At 44.6% G+C, this 14,323-nt stretch overlaps 2 protein-coding genes across 12 annotated transcripts in view; one reads left to right on the top strand and one right to left on the bottom strand.

Moving 5' to 3' along the window:
* KCNJ5 (potassium inwardly rectifying channel subfamily J member 5) overlaps positions 1–14,323 on the bottom strand; it is a 244,426-nt gene that overhangs the window by 41,680 nt on the left and 188,423 nt on the right. The gene's annotated exons all lie outside the window — the stretch shown is intronic.
* The window catches only part of ARHGAP32 (Rho GTPase activating protein 32), a 414,799-nt gene that overhangs the window by 391,136 nt on the left and 9,340 nt on the right, over positions 1–14,323 (top strand). For 10 of the 11 annotated variants that reach the window (XM_073320998.1, XM_073320995.1, XM_073320999.1 and 7 more), the window contains 6 exons: positions 3,445–3,552; positions 5,202–5,347; positions 8,484–8,685; positions 9,356–9,501; positions 10,920–10,994; positions 12,891–13,736. In XM_073320998.1, coding sequence (XP_073177099.1) covers positions 3,445–3,552; positions 5,202–5,347; positions 8,484–8,685; positions 9,356–9,501; positions 10,920–10,994; positions 12,891–13,736 — 1,523 coding nt within the window. The remainder of the gene's footprint in view (positions 1–3,444; positions 3,553–5,201; positions 5,348–8,483; positions 8,686–9,355; positions 9,502–10,919; positions 10,995–12,890; positions 13,737–14,323) is intronic. The other variant, XM_073321000.1, reaches the window with a different exon arrangement.

Genomic DNA, 14,323 nt, shown 5'->3' with positions numbered 1-14,323 from the left:
AGGCTAAATATTGGGACTTACGCTGCAGCACAATGATGTCACTTGTTTGGAGGGTGAAAAAAAACCCCAGCCGTTACACAATCGTCACTTACGAAGGGAAGGCTGACATTATTGTGTGCTTTCCGATTATCCCCACCTAAGATGGCCGCATTCTTCCTGCATAGTTGAGCACGTTTGGAAGGATTGCTGACTGCATAACATTGACTTATATTTTAATTAGATCAGTAACAAAACAGACAACACATACGATACATAAATCTCATCTGCCTTACTCTATACAATATGCCAGGAGGGGGTGAATTCAGAGCCAAGTAGTCAGATTTCATTATGGAGAGGGGAGGTGGGTGGTGAGACTTTCCACAGGATATTTTTAATGATGACAAAAACCATAGGTTGAAATAACATTAAGGGAGAGAAATGAAGCAAGTAGCAGAAGGCTCAGAACTTTGTCAGGGGTTTGCCGAGCAAGGCCAGTTAATCTGGTGAGACGGATGAAGATGGAGCACCTGAAATCAGGTGAAAAAGAAGGCACTGCAGTAGTACACCTGTGGCAGCACGTGTGATGAACTAGCAGGATTGGCAGGGAAGGCGTTCTGCTGACAGCACAGCGGAACTGCTCCCCCACATGCATTAAAGAAAGGGAGAGAGCATTTGTGAATGTGGCAGTTGGAAAAGCAGCATAGGAATCTGAGCCTCTCTTTTTTGTCGTCGTAAACTGCCATGCCATGCCATGCTGCAGCCACCCAACCCCTCTCCTTTCCACTGGGACTCTCCCCAGCATGGCCTCAAATGCCCTCAGTTATACCGTAGAGCAGGGGTCGGCAGCCTTTCAGACGTGGTGTGCCAAGTCTTCATTTATTCACTCTAATTTCAGGCTTTGCGTGCCAGTCATACATTTTAACGTTTTTAGAAGGTCTCTTTCTATAAGTCTGTAATATATAACTAAACTGTTGTTGTATGTAAAGTAAATAAGGTGTATAAGAAGCTTCATTTAAAATTAAATTAAAATGCAGAGCCCCCTGGACCGGTGGCCAGGACCCAGGCAGCGTGAGTGCCACTGAAAGTCCGCTCACGTGCCGTGCCGTGCCATCGGTTGCCTACCCCTGCCGTAGACTATCCCCACACTGGAGTGTGCAGTAACTGGCTGGACCATGCCTGTTTTACAGGGGCAAGTTGTTCTGTCCTGTTGGCTGGGTGGGCAGATTGGCCTTTCTGATGGTTGCCGTGATGCCAGCGTGCCATAAAGCAGTCTCAGGGGTGACCCTAACTATTTATACCATTGCAGGAGAACCTTGTACCCCTTTAGGACTTAATTCACAGTTTTTTCTATTCTGTGCCTCTTTTTCCGGTTTACTTTCCTCATGTGCCCCAGCCACCTTCCTGTCATTCATGGCAGGGGGCTGGGATACCTCAGCTTGCAGTCTTTGTCCTGTTCCACCCCAGTGGCTCCTGCTCTGTGCCCAGTTACCCTGGCCAGGTAGGTTTAGGAATGGCCAAAGGAGAAGGTTCAGATTTGATGGCACCAAAATATCGTGGGCTGCTCTTGTAGAATTTCAGCCAAAGCTGAGCCAAGAAGCAGCCCCCTCTTGTTCTGGGTAAGAGCCGTAAGGGCAAATTTGGCTAGATTCAACTCTGAGCTTTCCTCTCCCTGCCTTCATGCTGAAATTTAGAGTGGGTTGGATGTGAGGTTCTTCCTTTGACCCATTTCAGTGCCTGGGCTTTCGTATTGCCACCTGATCCCATCTGCACTGGGGGGACAGAGTAGCTCTGTAGTTAAAACCTCCCCTGAAAAGCCCCATTTAGGAAATCCCCATCAACCTAAAGCATGTTGTCTTTCCCAGCTCCCCTCACTTATTTAAGCTGTGGCCAGAGATGCTTCTGCAATCGCTCTCTGCCCTAATGTCTGATTTTAACGTAGCAGCCCTGTTCTCAGAACAGAGAGGGGGGCTAGGAAAGGAGAAAAACCTAGCGGAGAGAAAAAGCGGGAATGAGAGCAGTCACCTTTTACATGAGAGGTTTCAGAGTAGCAGCCGTGTTAGTCTGTATTCGCAATAAGAAAAGGAGGACTTGTGGCACCTTAGAGACTAACACATTTATTTGAGCATAAGCTTTCATGAGCTACAACCCACTTCATCGGATGTGAGCTGTAGCTCACGAAAGCTTATGCTCAAATAAATGTGTTAGTCTCTAAGGTGCCACAAGTCCTCCTTTGCTTTTACATGAGATAACTCTGCTGCAAGTGTTCCCCCTAGTGGTGACTGGGCGGAGATGGTGGTTCACTTGCGGTTTCCTCCTCAACTTCCTGAGGCTTGGCTGTGCAGCCTTTTTGGAAGAAAAGAGCATTTTTATTCTTCTAATCATCTTCGGCCAAGCAAGAGTTTCCAGGCTGATGATGGTGGTGCTTGGCAGCACAGTGCAAGTCTTGTGGGGTTTTGTCCATTTCATCTCCCGTAAATGCAGACTTTTTCTCCCTGCATGTCTTTGCATAGGTCATGCGTGCAAAGAGAAACCAGGCAGGGAAGAAAGGAAGACTGGACAGGGGAGACTTGAGATTGTGCACTCACCTCTTAAAGTTTATTGCTGCTACTAAGTGATGGAGCAGACTTAACTTGGGGGTGCTCATCAGCACTCTTGTTAGTGTGAGAGCAGGTTCTCTTGTACCACCTATCAGCTATACCCTCAGTGATCCACACTAATACGATGCAGAACTGACCACCACTGCTGGCTGTAATAAATACAGTTAGCCCCTGAAAATTCCCAGGGGTGCTTGCCATCTGTGCTGCTGAAAAGTAATGGTCTCTGAGTGTGTGAATACTAGCTTTCACCCTGTGTCTTATTTAGATGTATAAATATATATCTGCAAGTGTCCATCCTATAAACTAAAATATACCTAACAGAGATCATCCTATCTTGGTGCTTAAAGCCGGGATTTTCAAAGCAGCCTCTCACCAATCCCCTCTCAGGTACCTAAATAAAAGCATCCTCCGCCTTACACAAAGAGAATAAAATAAACCCCTTCCCAAAAGCCTGAGATAGGTTTTGCAGCATGCCCAAGAAGTTATCAGGCTCTGCCTAAGCAGATGTTTTATTTCTGTTGCACAACATGGCGGTAAAGCAGCCAAGTAATGAACACGAGTGACTGGCTGGTTCTGTAGCCTGTTGAGCTAGTGGAGTTGCAGGTATTTTTGCCCGCCCTTGTGTTCTGTTAAATCTAACAAGTGCGCGCGCTTCTTCAGTTGGACGGTCAGGAGACCCTGCTATCATCATCTGCCTGAGGCAACATTTGTGTCTTGCTTAGGGCACATCATTCCTTCTTTTGCTACCAAACAAATACAAATTAATTAATTGCATTCTTCTGTGCTGCCAATTGCAGCAAGGCTTGCTAAGGGGTGTTGAATGTTTGCCTGTCCGTTAACAGATTTTTGCATCTCTCTCATTTTTCAGGACACTGGAGTTCCTAATGAGGCACTTGGCTCATCTAGCTGATTACTGCTCCATCACAAACATGCATACCAAGAACTTAGCAATTGTCTGGGCACCAAACCTACTAAGGTACTTCTATTAGATTTTCTCTCACCTTCACATTTAAAACACACATCGAACCTGTTCCTCCAAATAAACACTGCATGCTGAAGTTATTTCATGCTATGTTCCCAAGAGGATGCTAAATGTCAACACCCAGAAAAACCACTAGGGTTTTGATTCGACAGTTCTTATTCAGGCACAACTGCTATTGGTTTTTCAGTGGGAGATTCTCCGGAGAAAGTGCTTGGAGACTGGGCAGGTTTGGATATGCTGGGCCAGGTCTTCTACTGGTGTAAACAGCATCATTCCCATTGACGTCAGTGGAACTACAGCAGCTGGCCTTCTGGGCCTGTTTCACCATTATAGCTCCACTGATTTTGACAGAATTACTCCTTATTTACAGCAGTGTAAATGAATGGAGAATCAGGCCCACCTTTTCCCTCTCCCTCGGTTAGATGTGGATACTATCTCCTTTGCTCATGCAGGAAAACTGGTTCCATTGTAAGGAGAGTGATCACTTTAGATAAGCTATTACCAGCAGGAGAGTGGGGTGGGAGGAGGTATTTTTTCATGCTTTGTGTGTATATAATAAGATCTTCTAAACTTTCCACAGTATGCATCTGATGAAGTGAGCTGTAGCTCACGAAAGCTTATGCTCAAATAAATTGGTTAGTCTCTAAGGTGCCACAAGTACTCCTTTTCTTTTTGTGAATACAGACTAACACGGCTGCTACTCTGAAACCTGGTTCCATTCTGTGGCACCACTGACATCCCATTGCAGCAGTCTGTATAGTCTGACATGAATACATATGGCTAGTAGGTTTCAGGGGTGCTGGAACAATTTGTATAGTGCGGGTGCTGCGAGCCATTGCTACAGCCAACCCTGTAGCTGATGGAAACTGCTTCAAGCCAGGAGGTGAAGTAGAACTCCCAGCACCTCTTGTAGGTTTCAGACATATGGAAATGATCTTGCCAGACCCTTGGATAAACTTTGTCCTCTGGAATCTCCCATGTCACATGACAATCTTACATTGCCATCCCTAATTTCAAAACCTTACTAAAAAAAAAAACAATAAGACAAGGACAGGGGGTTTGGTTGTGTTATAGTTTCTGGACTGTCCAATTACCATCCTGACATATCCGACTCAGAGTCCCTCGTGGGCAGTTAACGAGTGTGAGCCAGTTTCTTTTGTCTGACAATTTTCTCTTGGTTGAGGCTGCTTTTGAATGTTGGGGTCCTTGCTGAGCAGGGCTAGCTGGAGATTTTTCCTAGCTCATGGGGAAAAATTCATTTAAAAGGCTACAGTGAGCTTGTTCAGGAAGTTTACAATGCAATTACAAGTGCACATGGAGGGAAGGAGACAAAACAGGCAAGCCTTCGACATGCCTCACTCACCTCAGTCTGAGCCTGCAACAGCTGCTCCTCCCTCCTCTAGGGGTTCACTGCTCCCATTGACATCAGGAGTCAGATCCAGACTGAAGTCATCACAGCACCAAATTCAGTGTGATGATTTGCATAGCTCTTTGAAAACTAAGGGAGTTACACCAGCAGAGAATCTGGCCCTTCAAGTGCTATCTGGATCCTAAGTGGTGTTATATACCTGGTCTCAGCAGAGCAAGTCACTATGCACAATGAGCCTGTACATTGAAGTTTAATCTGCCATGCATTTCCTTAGATCGAAGCAGATAGAGTCTGCCTGTTTCAGTGGAACAGCTGCCTTCATGGAGGTCCGAATCCAGTCAGTGGTGGTGGAATTCATCCTGAATCACGTTGATGTCCTCTTCAGCTCCAAACTCAGTTCAGTCATACGAGACGGGGCAGGTATGTACATTCCTTGGGGGGTTTAATTGTACCAAAATTAGGGGCAGAATTTTAGCAGAAACTCTAGCCTCTCCAGTAAAAACAAAGGCCAAAATTTTCAGGGATGGGTGCCTAAAGTTGATAGATGTGGCCTGAGTTTTGGGGGTCTTGGCAACCTTTCTCTCCCATTGACGTTGATAGCAATCAAGGGTGCTCTGTAGAATTGGGCCTAATAATTTGACATCAGCGATTACTGCTCTTTACTCCTGCGATTCACAAATGTTTCTCTGTCTTGGAACAGTTGCAGCTTTTCCCTTGCGGAAGGTCTGTGGTAATCTTTAAGGGGCTTTATTACCAAGTTTTTGCTCCTGCACACTCCTCCCTGTCTTTGCAACACAGGCTTGTGCCATATGGTACACACTCTTGCCATCAAGGCCAGCATTTTCAAGCTTACATGCTGAAAGTGTGGCACCCTGACATACTGAGCAGCCACAGCTCCCGCTGACAGTGCGAAGTGGTGGTTGTCAGCACCTCTAGTAACGGGGCTGCTTTAGTAGGTGCCTAACTTTAGACACTCAAATTTGGGCCCCACTTTTGATAAGAATCAGAGGGGTAGCCGTGTTATTCTGTATCCATAAAAACGAGGAGTCCAGTGGCACCTTAAAGACGAACAGATTTATTTAGGCATAAGCTTTCATGAGTAAAAAACTTATGTCCAAATAAATCTGTTACTTTTGATAAGAAACATTTTAAATCTTAGACATTAAAGGGTCCATTTTCCATGGAGCCTGGAGGCATTCATTAGTATGGTTCTGACTTGTTAGCCACAGCAACTATACCCATATTCTTGTAATTAGTAGCCAGTTCCCACCTTTGGCAATGGTTCTCAAACAGGGGTACATCAACTGTTCCAGATGTGTGCCTGGTTTTACAACAGGCTGCCTAAAAAGCACTAGTGAAGTCGGTACAAACTACTATTTCATACAATTACTTGTTTGTACTGCTCTATATACTATATCAATGTTTCTCAACATGAGGGCGGGTGTCATGGGATGATGGGTTTTGGGGGGGTCTCAAGTGCAGGGCTGGCCGTCAGGGGCCTCCATGAAGCTTAAGACACATGCAGAAGCCCAAGCCCCACCCATCCAGGGCTCAAATCAGACTCCTGAAAGGGGTACAGTAAGTCGTCTAGAAAAGTTGAGAGCCACCGACCTATGGGATGAGGCTATGAGGCACCCCATGAGATTAGAGGGCCTAGCAATGAACTGAACCATATTGTACAGATCATTGGAATGATTAAAGGATTACTCATTTGTTTAGCCTGTAAAATTAATCATGATAACTGCTAACAGCTCCACATAGATTTTAGACAGAAAGTTACGATTCAGCAGAGATGATAATCAAATATTGATTAAAGGTATAGCTCCACTTGGACAGATGAGTTCTGCATTCACTCCGCTGTGTGATACACCAAAACACAATGAGCCCAGTCTGTGAAGGCTTTTCTTGGTGCAGAAAATGGTCACAGTTCAAAACTAAAATTTCCATTCCTTGCAAATGCCTGCTGTCTCCCCAGTGAAGTTACACCAGGGATGGATTTGACAGATTCATATATGTGCAACCTCCATGCTGTATTTCTAATAGATATTAAAATATAATGATTTAATGTAGCTCATCCTTAGTACAAAATGGGCTTTGTCAGTGCAGTTGTCACTAACTGTGGGCAGAGTTAAGCTGTTTGCCAGTGTATTTGATGCTTTCCATTTCCGTGTTAGGGCCTCATTGTCTTCAGCATAGTAGATTTGCTGTCTGTCCAGCTTTCCACACGAGGCAATTATAAAGCAGCAGGAGTGAGGAGTTTGTTATGATAAGAGCCCCAGTTGAATGATGCAGGCATATTTCCACCCTGATTCTAGCTGATCTTTCAGAGTTAATTACACCTGGTCCAGGCTGTTTTCTTCCAGGGGAAGGCAATTATTTGGCTCAGCATGTTTGTCTGTGTTTAATTGCTCTCAACGGTGAGCAGGAATGCTGGGGCTTGTCATCTGGTAGTAGCAAAGCTCAGGGAACATTTTACAGGAGCGAGACAGCATGTAGCATCCTGTAAGGGGGGGGGCGGCGCTGTACAGTCTGTGTTACCAGCGATGCTGCTGCAGCGTCACTGTTACTGTTACCCAAGCTAGCTCCAGTATGTAACCAGGATTGGGCCACTGTTCAGTGTACAATAACTTTTAAACATGGCTCAAAGGCCAGTGCAGACAAGGGCCTACATGCACATTTTATGCAGGGTTGGGTTGTTCAGTAAGCTGGCAAGGGATAATCATGTTAACATTGGCAAAATTCATACTCATAAGCGCAGGAAGGCTGTCGTAACAGGGTTGCATATGATTTACTAAACCACTCTATAAACTAGCTCTGTTATGACAGGTTCCTTTGCAAGGAAAGTTGACAAACAGAGTTGTAGCCCTGGGAAGTAATTTTAACTAGTTTTGATCTTGCAAAACGAAGTATTTAACTCACTTTAAAGAAACAAAACCCAAAACTTTATTTAAGTAGCAAAAAAAAAAAAAAAAAAAAGGGAAAAAACCCACAACTACAGCAATAAAACAGTCCAGCTCTTAATTTATTATGCTCTACCCCAGTATTTGTTAGGAGTGATTTAAAGCATACTTACTAGTTGCAAACATGTTTGTAACATTTTAAATAGCTCCCCTTTAAAATGTTCAGATGTAGCCATTCTTCCCCATACTCTGAGCTAGAATCAAGATTGGGGAGTGCAAGTAAAACCAGCAATTAGAAAGAAAACTATCACCTTTCTCTACAGGGTTTTGAACCATCTGATAACTGAAAATATTCTAGCCCTAGAATTCAGAGATGGTTACAAGCAAACCACTATAGAATGGAGATCAAGTCCTGTAGGCTTCTAGAGTAATTGATACAGAATCCTAATGGTTTCCTCCCTCCCAGTTACATCCTGTAAGACTTTGTCAATTATTAATTCCACTGTTAGCTTTGCCATAATGGTGTGTGTAATAGAAGCTATGCTGGCCTTTTCTTGGGTTTCCAAGGGCTCAGGAAATGCTATAATCTATTCATGGGCCCTACTTTTCCTGCTGCGGCTCTGATTCTCTTCCTTGTCTGTGGTTTTCATTTGCAGGTCACACTTCCTTATCACGCCCCAAATCACTGCTGGTGTCCTCTCCCTCAACTAAGCTGCTCACCCTGGAGGAGGCACAAGCAAGGACGCAAGCCCAGATCAACTCCCCTATAGTGGCAGACAGTAAATACATTGAAGTGGGAGAAGGCCCTGCTGCATTACAGGGGAAATTCCACACCGTCATAGACTTTCCATCTGAAAGGTAGAGGCTTTTACTTTCTATCACTGCTGTGTTTCAACAGGCTTTTAACAATTACAGCCCTCTGACCTCAGCAAGAATTGCTTACAATGCAGGATCATAGCCAGTGTCCCACGCCCAGTAGGTTTGGGGTTGTTCTGTATCCATGAGGGTGCAGCAAGACACACATGGCTCAATTTACACCTCAGAAGTTTGTTGTATGCCTTGAGTGAGCTGGCCATGCAACTCTCTGTCCCTCCAGAGATTCGTGTACGTACATGTGCATGGCGATGTAGTGTGGGGTGAAGTAGCTTTTATAGTGCAAATGAAATCCCTTTCCTGATAGGTTTAGTTTAGTTATAAATGGAGGGAACAGGTACATTTGCATATAAAATAAGAGGCATTCTTGGTTCAGACTCTGAATGCTGTTCAGGCCTTGCGCCTTAAAAATTCCACCTGCCCTGCTACAAGGAGGAAATGAATGTCCTTTGTTCAATGGGACTGACCCCACAAGTTCTGGGACTGGACCTTTCCAGGTAGAGGAGCATAAATAGGCTCTGCTGCTGAAATATACATGTCTAGTTTTCTGCCAAAGCCAGCAGGCCAAGTGAAGGAGGAGTCAAGTCTGCTTGGTAAAACGTAGTGACTGGCAATGTGTCTTGAATGCAGATCCCCTTCTGCTTTCTTGCTCCAGAAAACGACCACCCAACAAGATGAAGAAATCCCCCGTTGGCAGTTGGCGCTCCTTCTTCAACCTGGGAAAATCCTCTTCTGTCTCCAAGCGGAAACTACAGCGCAACCCTAGCGAGCCCTCCGAAATGAAAGCCATAGCACTGGCAGGTAAGTAGGGTGCCTTTTGTTCCTACCAAACAGGGTGCTGCTGGGAAAGTAACCCACACTTAGCATGCTTCTCTGTTCCCCTCCAGTGCATAGGCCATAATCCATGAATAGAGGTTTGAATCTGCTAGAGCCTTTTATTAATGGAACCTGAGTTCTTTAGCTGAGGCCGTGGAGATTCAGTCATGCTTTTAGATCCGGGTGTCATTGTTACAAAAACAACGCAACGGATCCATCCCCTCTAAGATGGAATATTCAGGACTGACAGCTCAGAGTTCCTGGGAAAATTTACTGACATTACTAAACAGGTATAACTCTTATTCCAGAATAAGAGCATGTTTTTCTGGTTTAGCTTCTCTCTCTTTGGGAGCAGTATAAACTAACCTGGAAAAGGGCCCTCCTTCCAGAGTAAATAAGGGAGTTTATACTACTATAGTTATACCAGTATAGTAACTTCCCCATGTAGACAAGTGCTTAGAATCACTAAGACTGTGTGTAATGTGATTTACATAGAGATGTGCCTCTCCCTTACCCACAACCCCCTTTTATGTATATCCATCTAGTATCTCTCTTCAGATTCTCTTAAAATACCACCTTATAGTTTTCAGGAACTTTGAATCATTTACAATTTTCCTTAGTACAAAATGCAATTAGATTGAGGGGATGAAAGTCCCAACTTGGCCATATTAGGGAACCCTTGTACATTTCATGGCACAGTGGTTTCAAAAATATCCACAGACTTCCCCAGTACTTCAGGGTTAAAGTTAATGCTTATTCGGTGCCCACAAAATATGCAGCCCGAGTTCTTCCCTGCCTTTGGCTGCTTTGCATTGTGCTACCACCACAAAGCAGTACTAAAAGCTGATACAGCAACTAGAGGGGGTGAGGGCTTCCAATGATGCTCACTACTGTAATGCCCTTGGAGCCACTGGTAGATGGTGAAAGTTAGAGCAGCCTTCAGGCTACTCTGAATTTCACCAGTGGATCAGTGAGATACATTGTCAAAGTGCATCCTTACCCATTCCTCCCACTTCAGATTCAAGTGAGCCTGCACCCTGTCCCCCAAAAGGAATCCGTGTTAGGGAGCTATGGCCTGTTTGCTTCCCAACCCCTCCCTCTGCAGAGATTAACAGCTTGTTGTCAGTTTCTCCCTTTGTAGGGAAGACTATTACCACCCCCTAACCCTGGGCACCTCTGTTAATTCACTTGTGTGTGATGGAAGACACTGTAGAAATGCCCAGTAGTATAAATTGTGGTATGGGATACAAAGAGGATACAGTTGTGACTGGAGCTTTTGTGTGAGAGTAGAAAAGCTGCTTATATTCAAGTGAGTGGTGTGGCTGGCAGAAACCCATCTATCTTCATGCCATGAGCATGCGGCAGATTATTAAAAAAAGCTTCTTTTATGTTTGGTTCTGTAGGTGGGAGAGGAGATAGTGGGACCCTGCGCTCAGCTAAAAGTGAAGAGTCTCTCACTTCCTTGCATGCTGTTGATGGTAAGATAGAAAAACTGGCTCACAAGGTGTAAAAGGCAGCATGACATTTCTATAGACCTGTGAATGTTACAGCACTTCATGAAGTAGATGGTGGTATCCGTAACTAAGTCCTGGGCTTCCCTGTAAAATCGGTTTTATAAATAGCCAGCAACTGCCCAGTCTTTTATCTAGGAGGCATGCCGTTATTTTGGAGAATCTCTATGGCCTGTGCTAGACAGGAGGTCAGACGAGATGATCACAATGGTCCCTTCTGGCCTTGGAATCTGTTGCCAAACAGGGTCACACAGTGCTCATGTTTCAGTGTGTCTACTTTTGTTAGTGCATGTAACTCATAAGCAGTCACGTACCAACAACTTAATAGTGTCAATCCAGAGTGACTGAGACCAGTGGACGTTGTTCTTGCTTTGGAGCTAAATGTTGCAAAGCAGATTTTTGCATGACTATGGTGGCAAAGTCAGGGTGGTTTCATCCTCTATTCCCACTGCAACATTAGGGTGTAAGAAAGAACTCATTAAAGTCAGAGCAAGGTTCAGGTAATTCCCCTTGAACCTGCAACTCCTCTGTAGGTCAAAAGTGAAATTAGCTTGGACTATCCTAGTTCTTACTGGAAGTTTATAATCACCACAAAACTATCTCACAGTTGTGTAAAAACTTACAAGGGACGTTTCTAAAGGTGAAGTAGTAAGCTGGGAAAACTCAATCGACTTCATTTCACGAGCACTAAAATTTAGGCCAGATCTACACTAGAAGCACTTTGCCAGTATGGGTATCCCTGTATAATATCCTAGCAAAACTCTGCTTCTGCTCACATAGCTTCCTCCACTCCCCCAGCAAAAGCAGTTTTGCCAGTATACCTGAAACTGCACTACAGGCCTTTGCCAGCATAGCTCTGGCGGTCAAGGGTGACACCCCTGACAAACATAGGTAGGGGGGCAAAGTTTGTAGCCCTTGCCTTATTCTAATGTAGGTATATAGTGAATAAAATGTAATACATTACTGACCAAGAAGTAGCATTGCTCAGTTAACCCCAACCACAGAGGTGGAAAACCAAAAAACTAATCTAGTAAACATAACCCCTATATAGCAATATAAAATGCATTTGAAATCTAAGAGTACTTTACTGTCACTCCCCACCGGAATATCTGATAAAGCAAAAAGAGACTGATCCTAAAACCTTTTCTATTTGCCAAATGTATTCATATGCTTAAGAGATTTTTGCTAAGTTATTGACTGTCTAGAGCCCTGACTGAAGTGCAGTGCTCAGTGTAAGCTTACCTGTTGGGTTGCCACAGCTCCTTCACACCTATAGACCATACAGCTTTCTTGATGAGATAATTAAATAAAGGGATGCACAACTACTTAATAGACTAGATTTGGTTGTGCATTCACGTGGTACCATGGGCCAATGCAGTAATCTTCAGAGATCTTTACTGCATGTTATTTTCCTTCTAGGATCAAAAAGTAAAACCAGATTTTATTAAGACAGTGTTTTGTATCAGATCTGCTTATGTTTAACATTCACTTTCTTGACCTAGACCATATTGGGACTTCGACTGCATTTGTTAACTTGTTTTGGGACTGTGTTTTCTAAAACCATTTGATCCATCCTACATCATCCAGGCAAACTAAACTTAAATAGGTTTATCAACTGTTTTAGCCTAGCAAATGGTTTCAAGTACATCTACATTAGTTTCCCACACTCTCTTTAAACCAAGTTAGCCTGCACTGACTGGTTTATTATTGTTTGTATTACTTTAGTGCCAGGAGGCCACAGCTGAGATTAGTGACTCATTGTGCAGAGTTTTAAACTAAATAAAAACAGCTAGTAACTCATGCAGTTTTTAATGAACATTTATCTAGTGCCCTATTAATGCTTATCCGTCTCCTTGTTGCTAGGTGAATCTAAACTGTTCCGGCCTAGAAGACCCAGGTCCAGTAGTGATGCACTGTCTGCTTCCTTCAATGGGGAGCTCCTGGGGACCATGAACCGCTGCAATTCTTATGATAACCTGCCCCATGACAATGAGAGCGAGGGGGACGAGGGGCTGATTCATGTTCCTGCCCTCATCTCTCCTAGGTCAGCGGAAGATGTTGACCTGAGCCCACCGGATATTGGAGTAGCTAGCCTGGATTTTGACCCTATGTCTTTTCAGTGCAGTCCACCCAAGGCAGAGTCTGAGTGCCTGGATAGCAGCATCTCTCTGCTGGAGTCCATGGGTTTTAACAAGGACAAGCCAAGCATAGCTAAGAAGGACTTGGAAGCTGCTAGCCAGAGTCAGACCCCTGGCAGTGCCCCGAGCTCTGAACCAGTCTCCCCGTTCCAAGAGAAAATGAGTCCCTTCTTCACTCTGGACCTGAGCCCAACTGAGGAGAAGGTCGCCCATGCCTTCTCGCCTAAGATGGGGCGAAAGCCAATCAAGTCTCCGCTGGTGACTATATCAGAGCCGGTCTCTTTGACACTGCCCAGACAAGCGTGCGATGGGATGCCTAGTGCTGCGGGGAGTGCCGCTTCTTCAAACTGGAGCAAAAGCACTAGCGCCAACGAAGCCACAAACAGGTCCCCAACCCAGAGGGTGTCTTTGCCCCTGAAAGCCAACGAAATGGCAGCAGGTGAGGGATGCCATCAAGAGGCCCAGGCCCAGACCCAGGTGACTGTTGCCAAGCCAGAGTTGCAAGAAGAAGGGGAACGACCCATGCCAACCAGCCAGAATAAGACTGTACCTTCTGGACACACACAGCCAGGTACAGTGCGTTTTCCTCCATTCTTTCTTTAAGTTCTAAAGGGACCTGCTCCCAGAAACTTCTCTGCGTGCCTTTTAGGAAAGGGGAATACGCCTAGATTCCGATCCTAAATCAGAGGGAGTATCTTGCAGGGCAGTGCAGGTTGCTAAGGTCTCAGTAGAAACCTCTGTCTTTTCCCTCCATCACAGAATTCTTGGATACTTTCCACAATACCTTATGTGCCCCCCTTTGTCTTGTTTTTTTCATCCTATCATAAAAAATGAAACAGTTTGTAGCGTACCCTTGCATATCAGTTAACAAGTGAATTGACCACCTAAGACACTCAATGAAAAAAACCCCACCTGCCAACACTTGAAGAAGGGTCTTTTTTTCAGCCCCAAAGCATGTGGTCTAAATTGGTTAAAGGGGGTCTCGTTCTCTGCCTTACCTTCTTCCTACCTCTCTAGAAATGCAAGAGGAATCTTTAGACAATCTCTTGGTGTGGTTTTCCTGCTGAACAGCTGTACTATTCAGCAACGGTTGCATGTGGGACGGAAGATACAGTATTTCACATCAAGGAAATGCTACTGTGAAAAGCCTCTGTTTTT

Source organism: Lepidochelys kempii, chromosome 22 (genome assembly GCF_965140265.1).
Source record: "Lepidochelys kempii isolate rLepKem1 chromosome 22, rLepKem1.hap2, whole genome shotgun sequence".
NCBI classification, from domain to species: Eukaryota; Metazoa; Chordata; order Testudines; family Cheloniidae; genus Lepidochelys; species Lepidochelys kempii.
This window is presented reverse-complemented; position numbering and strand designations above follow the sequence as displayed.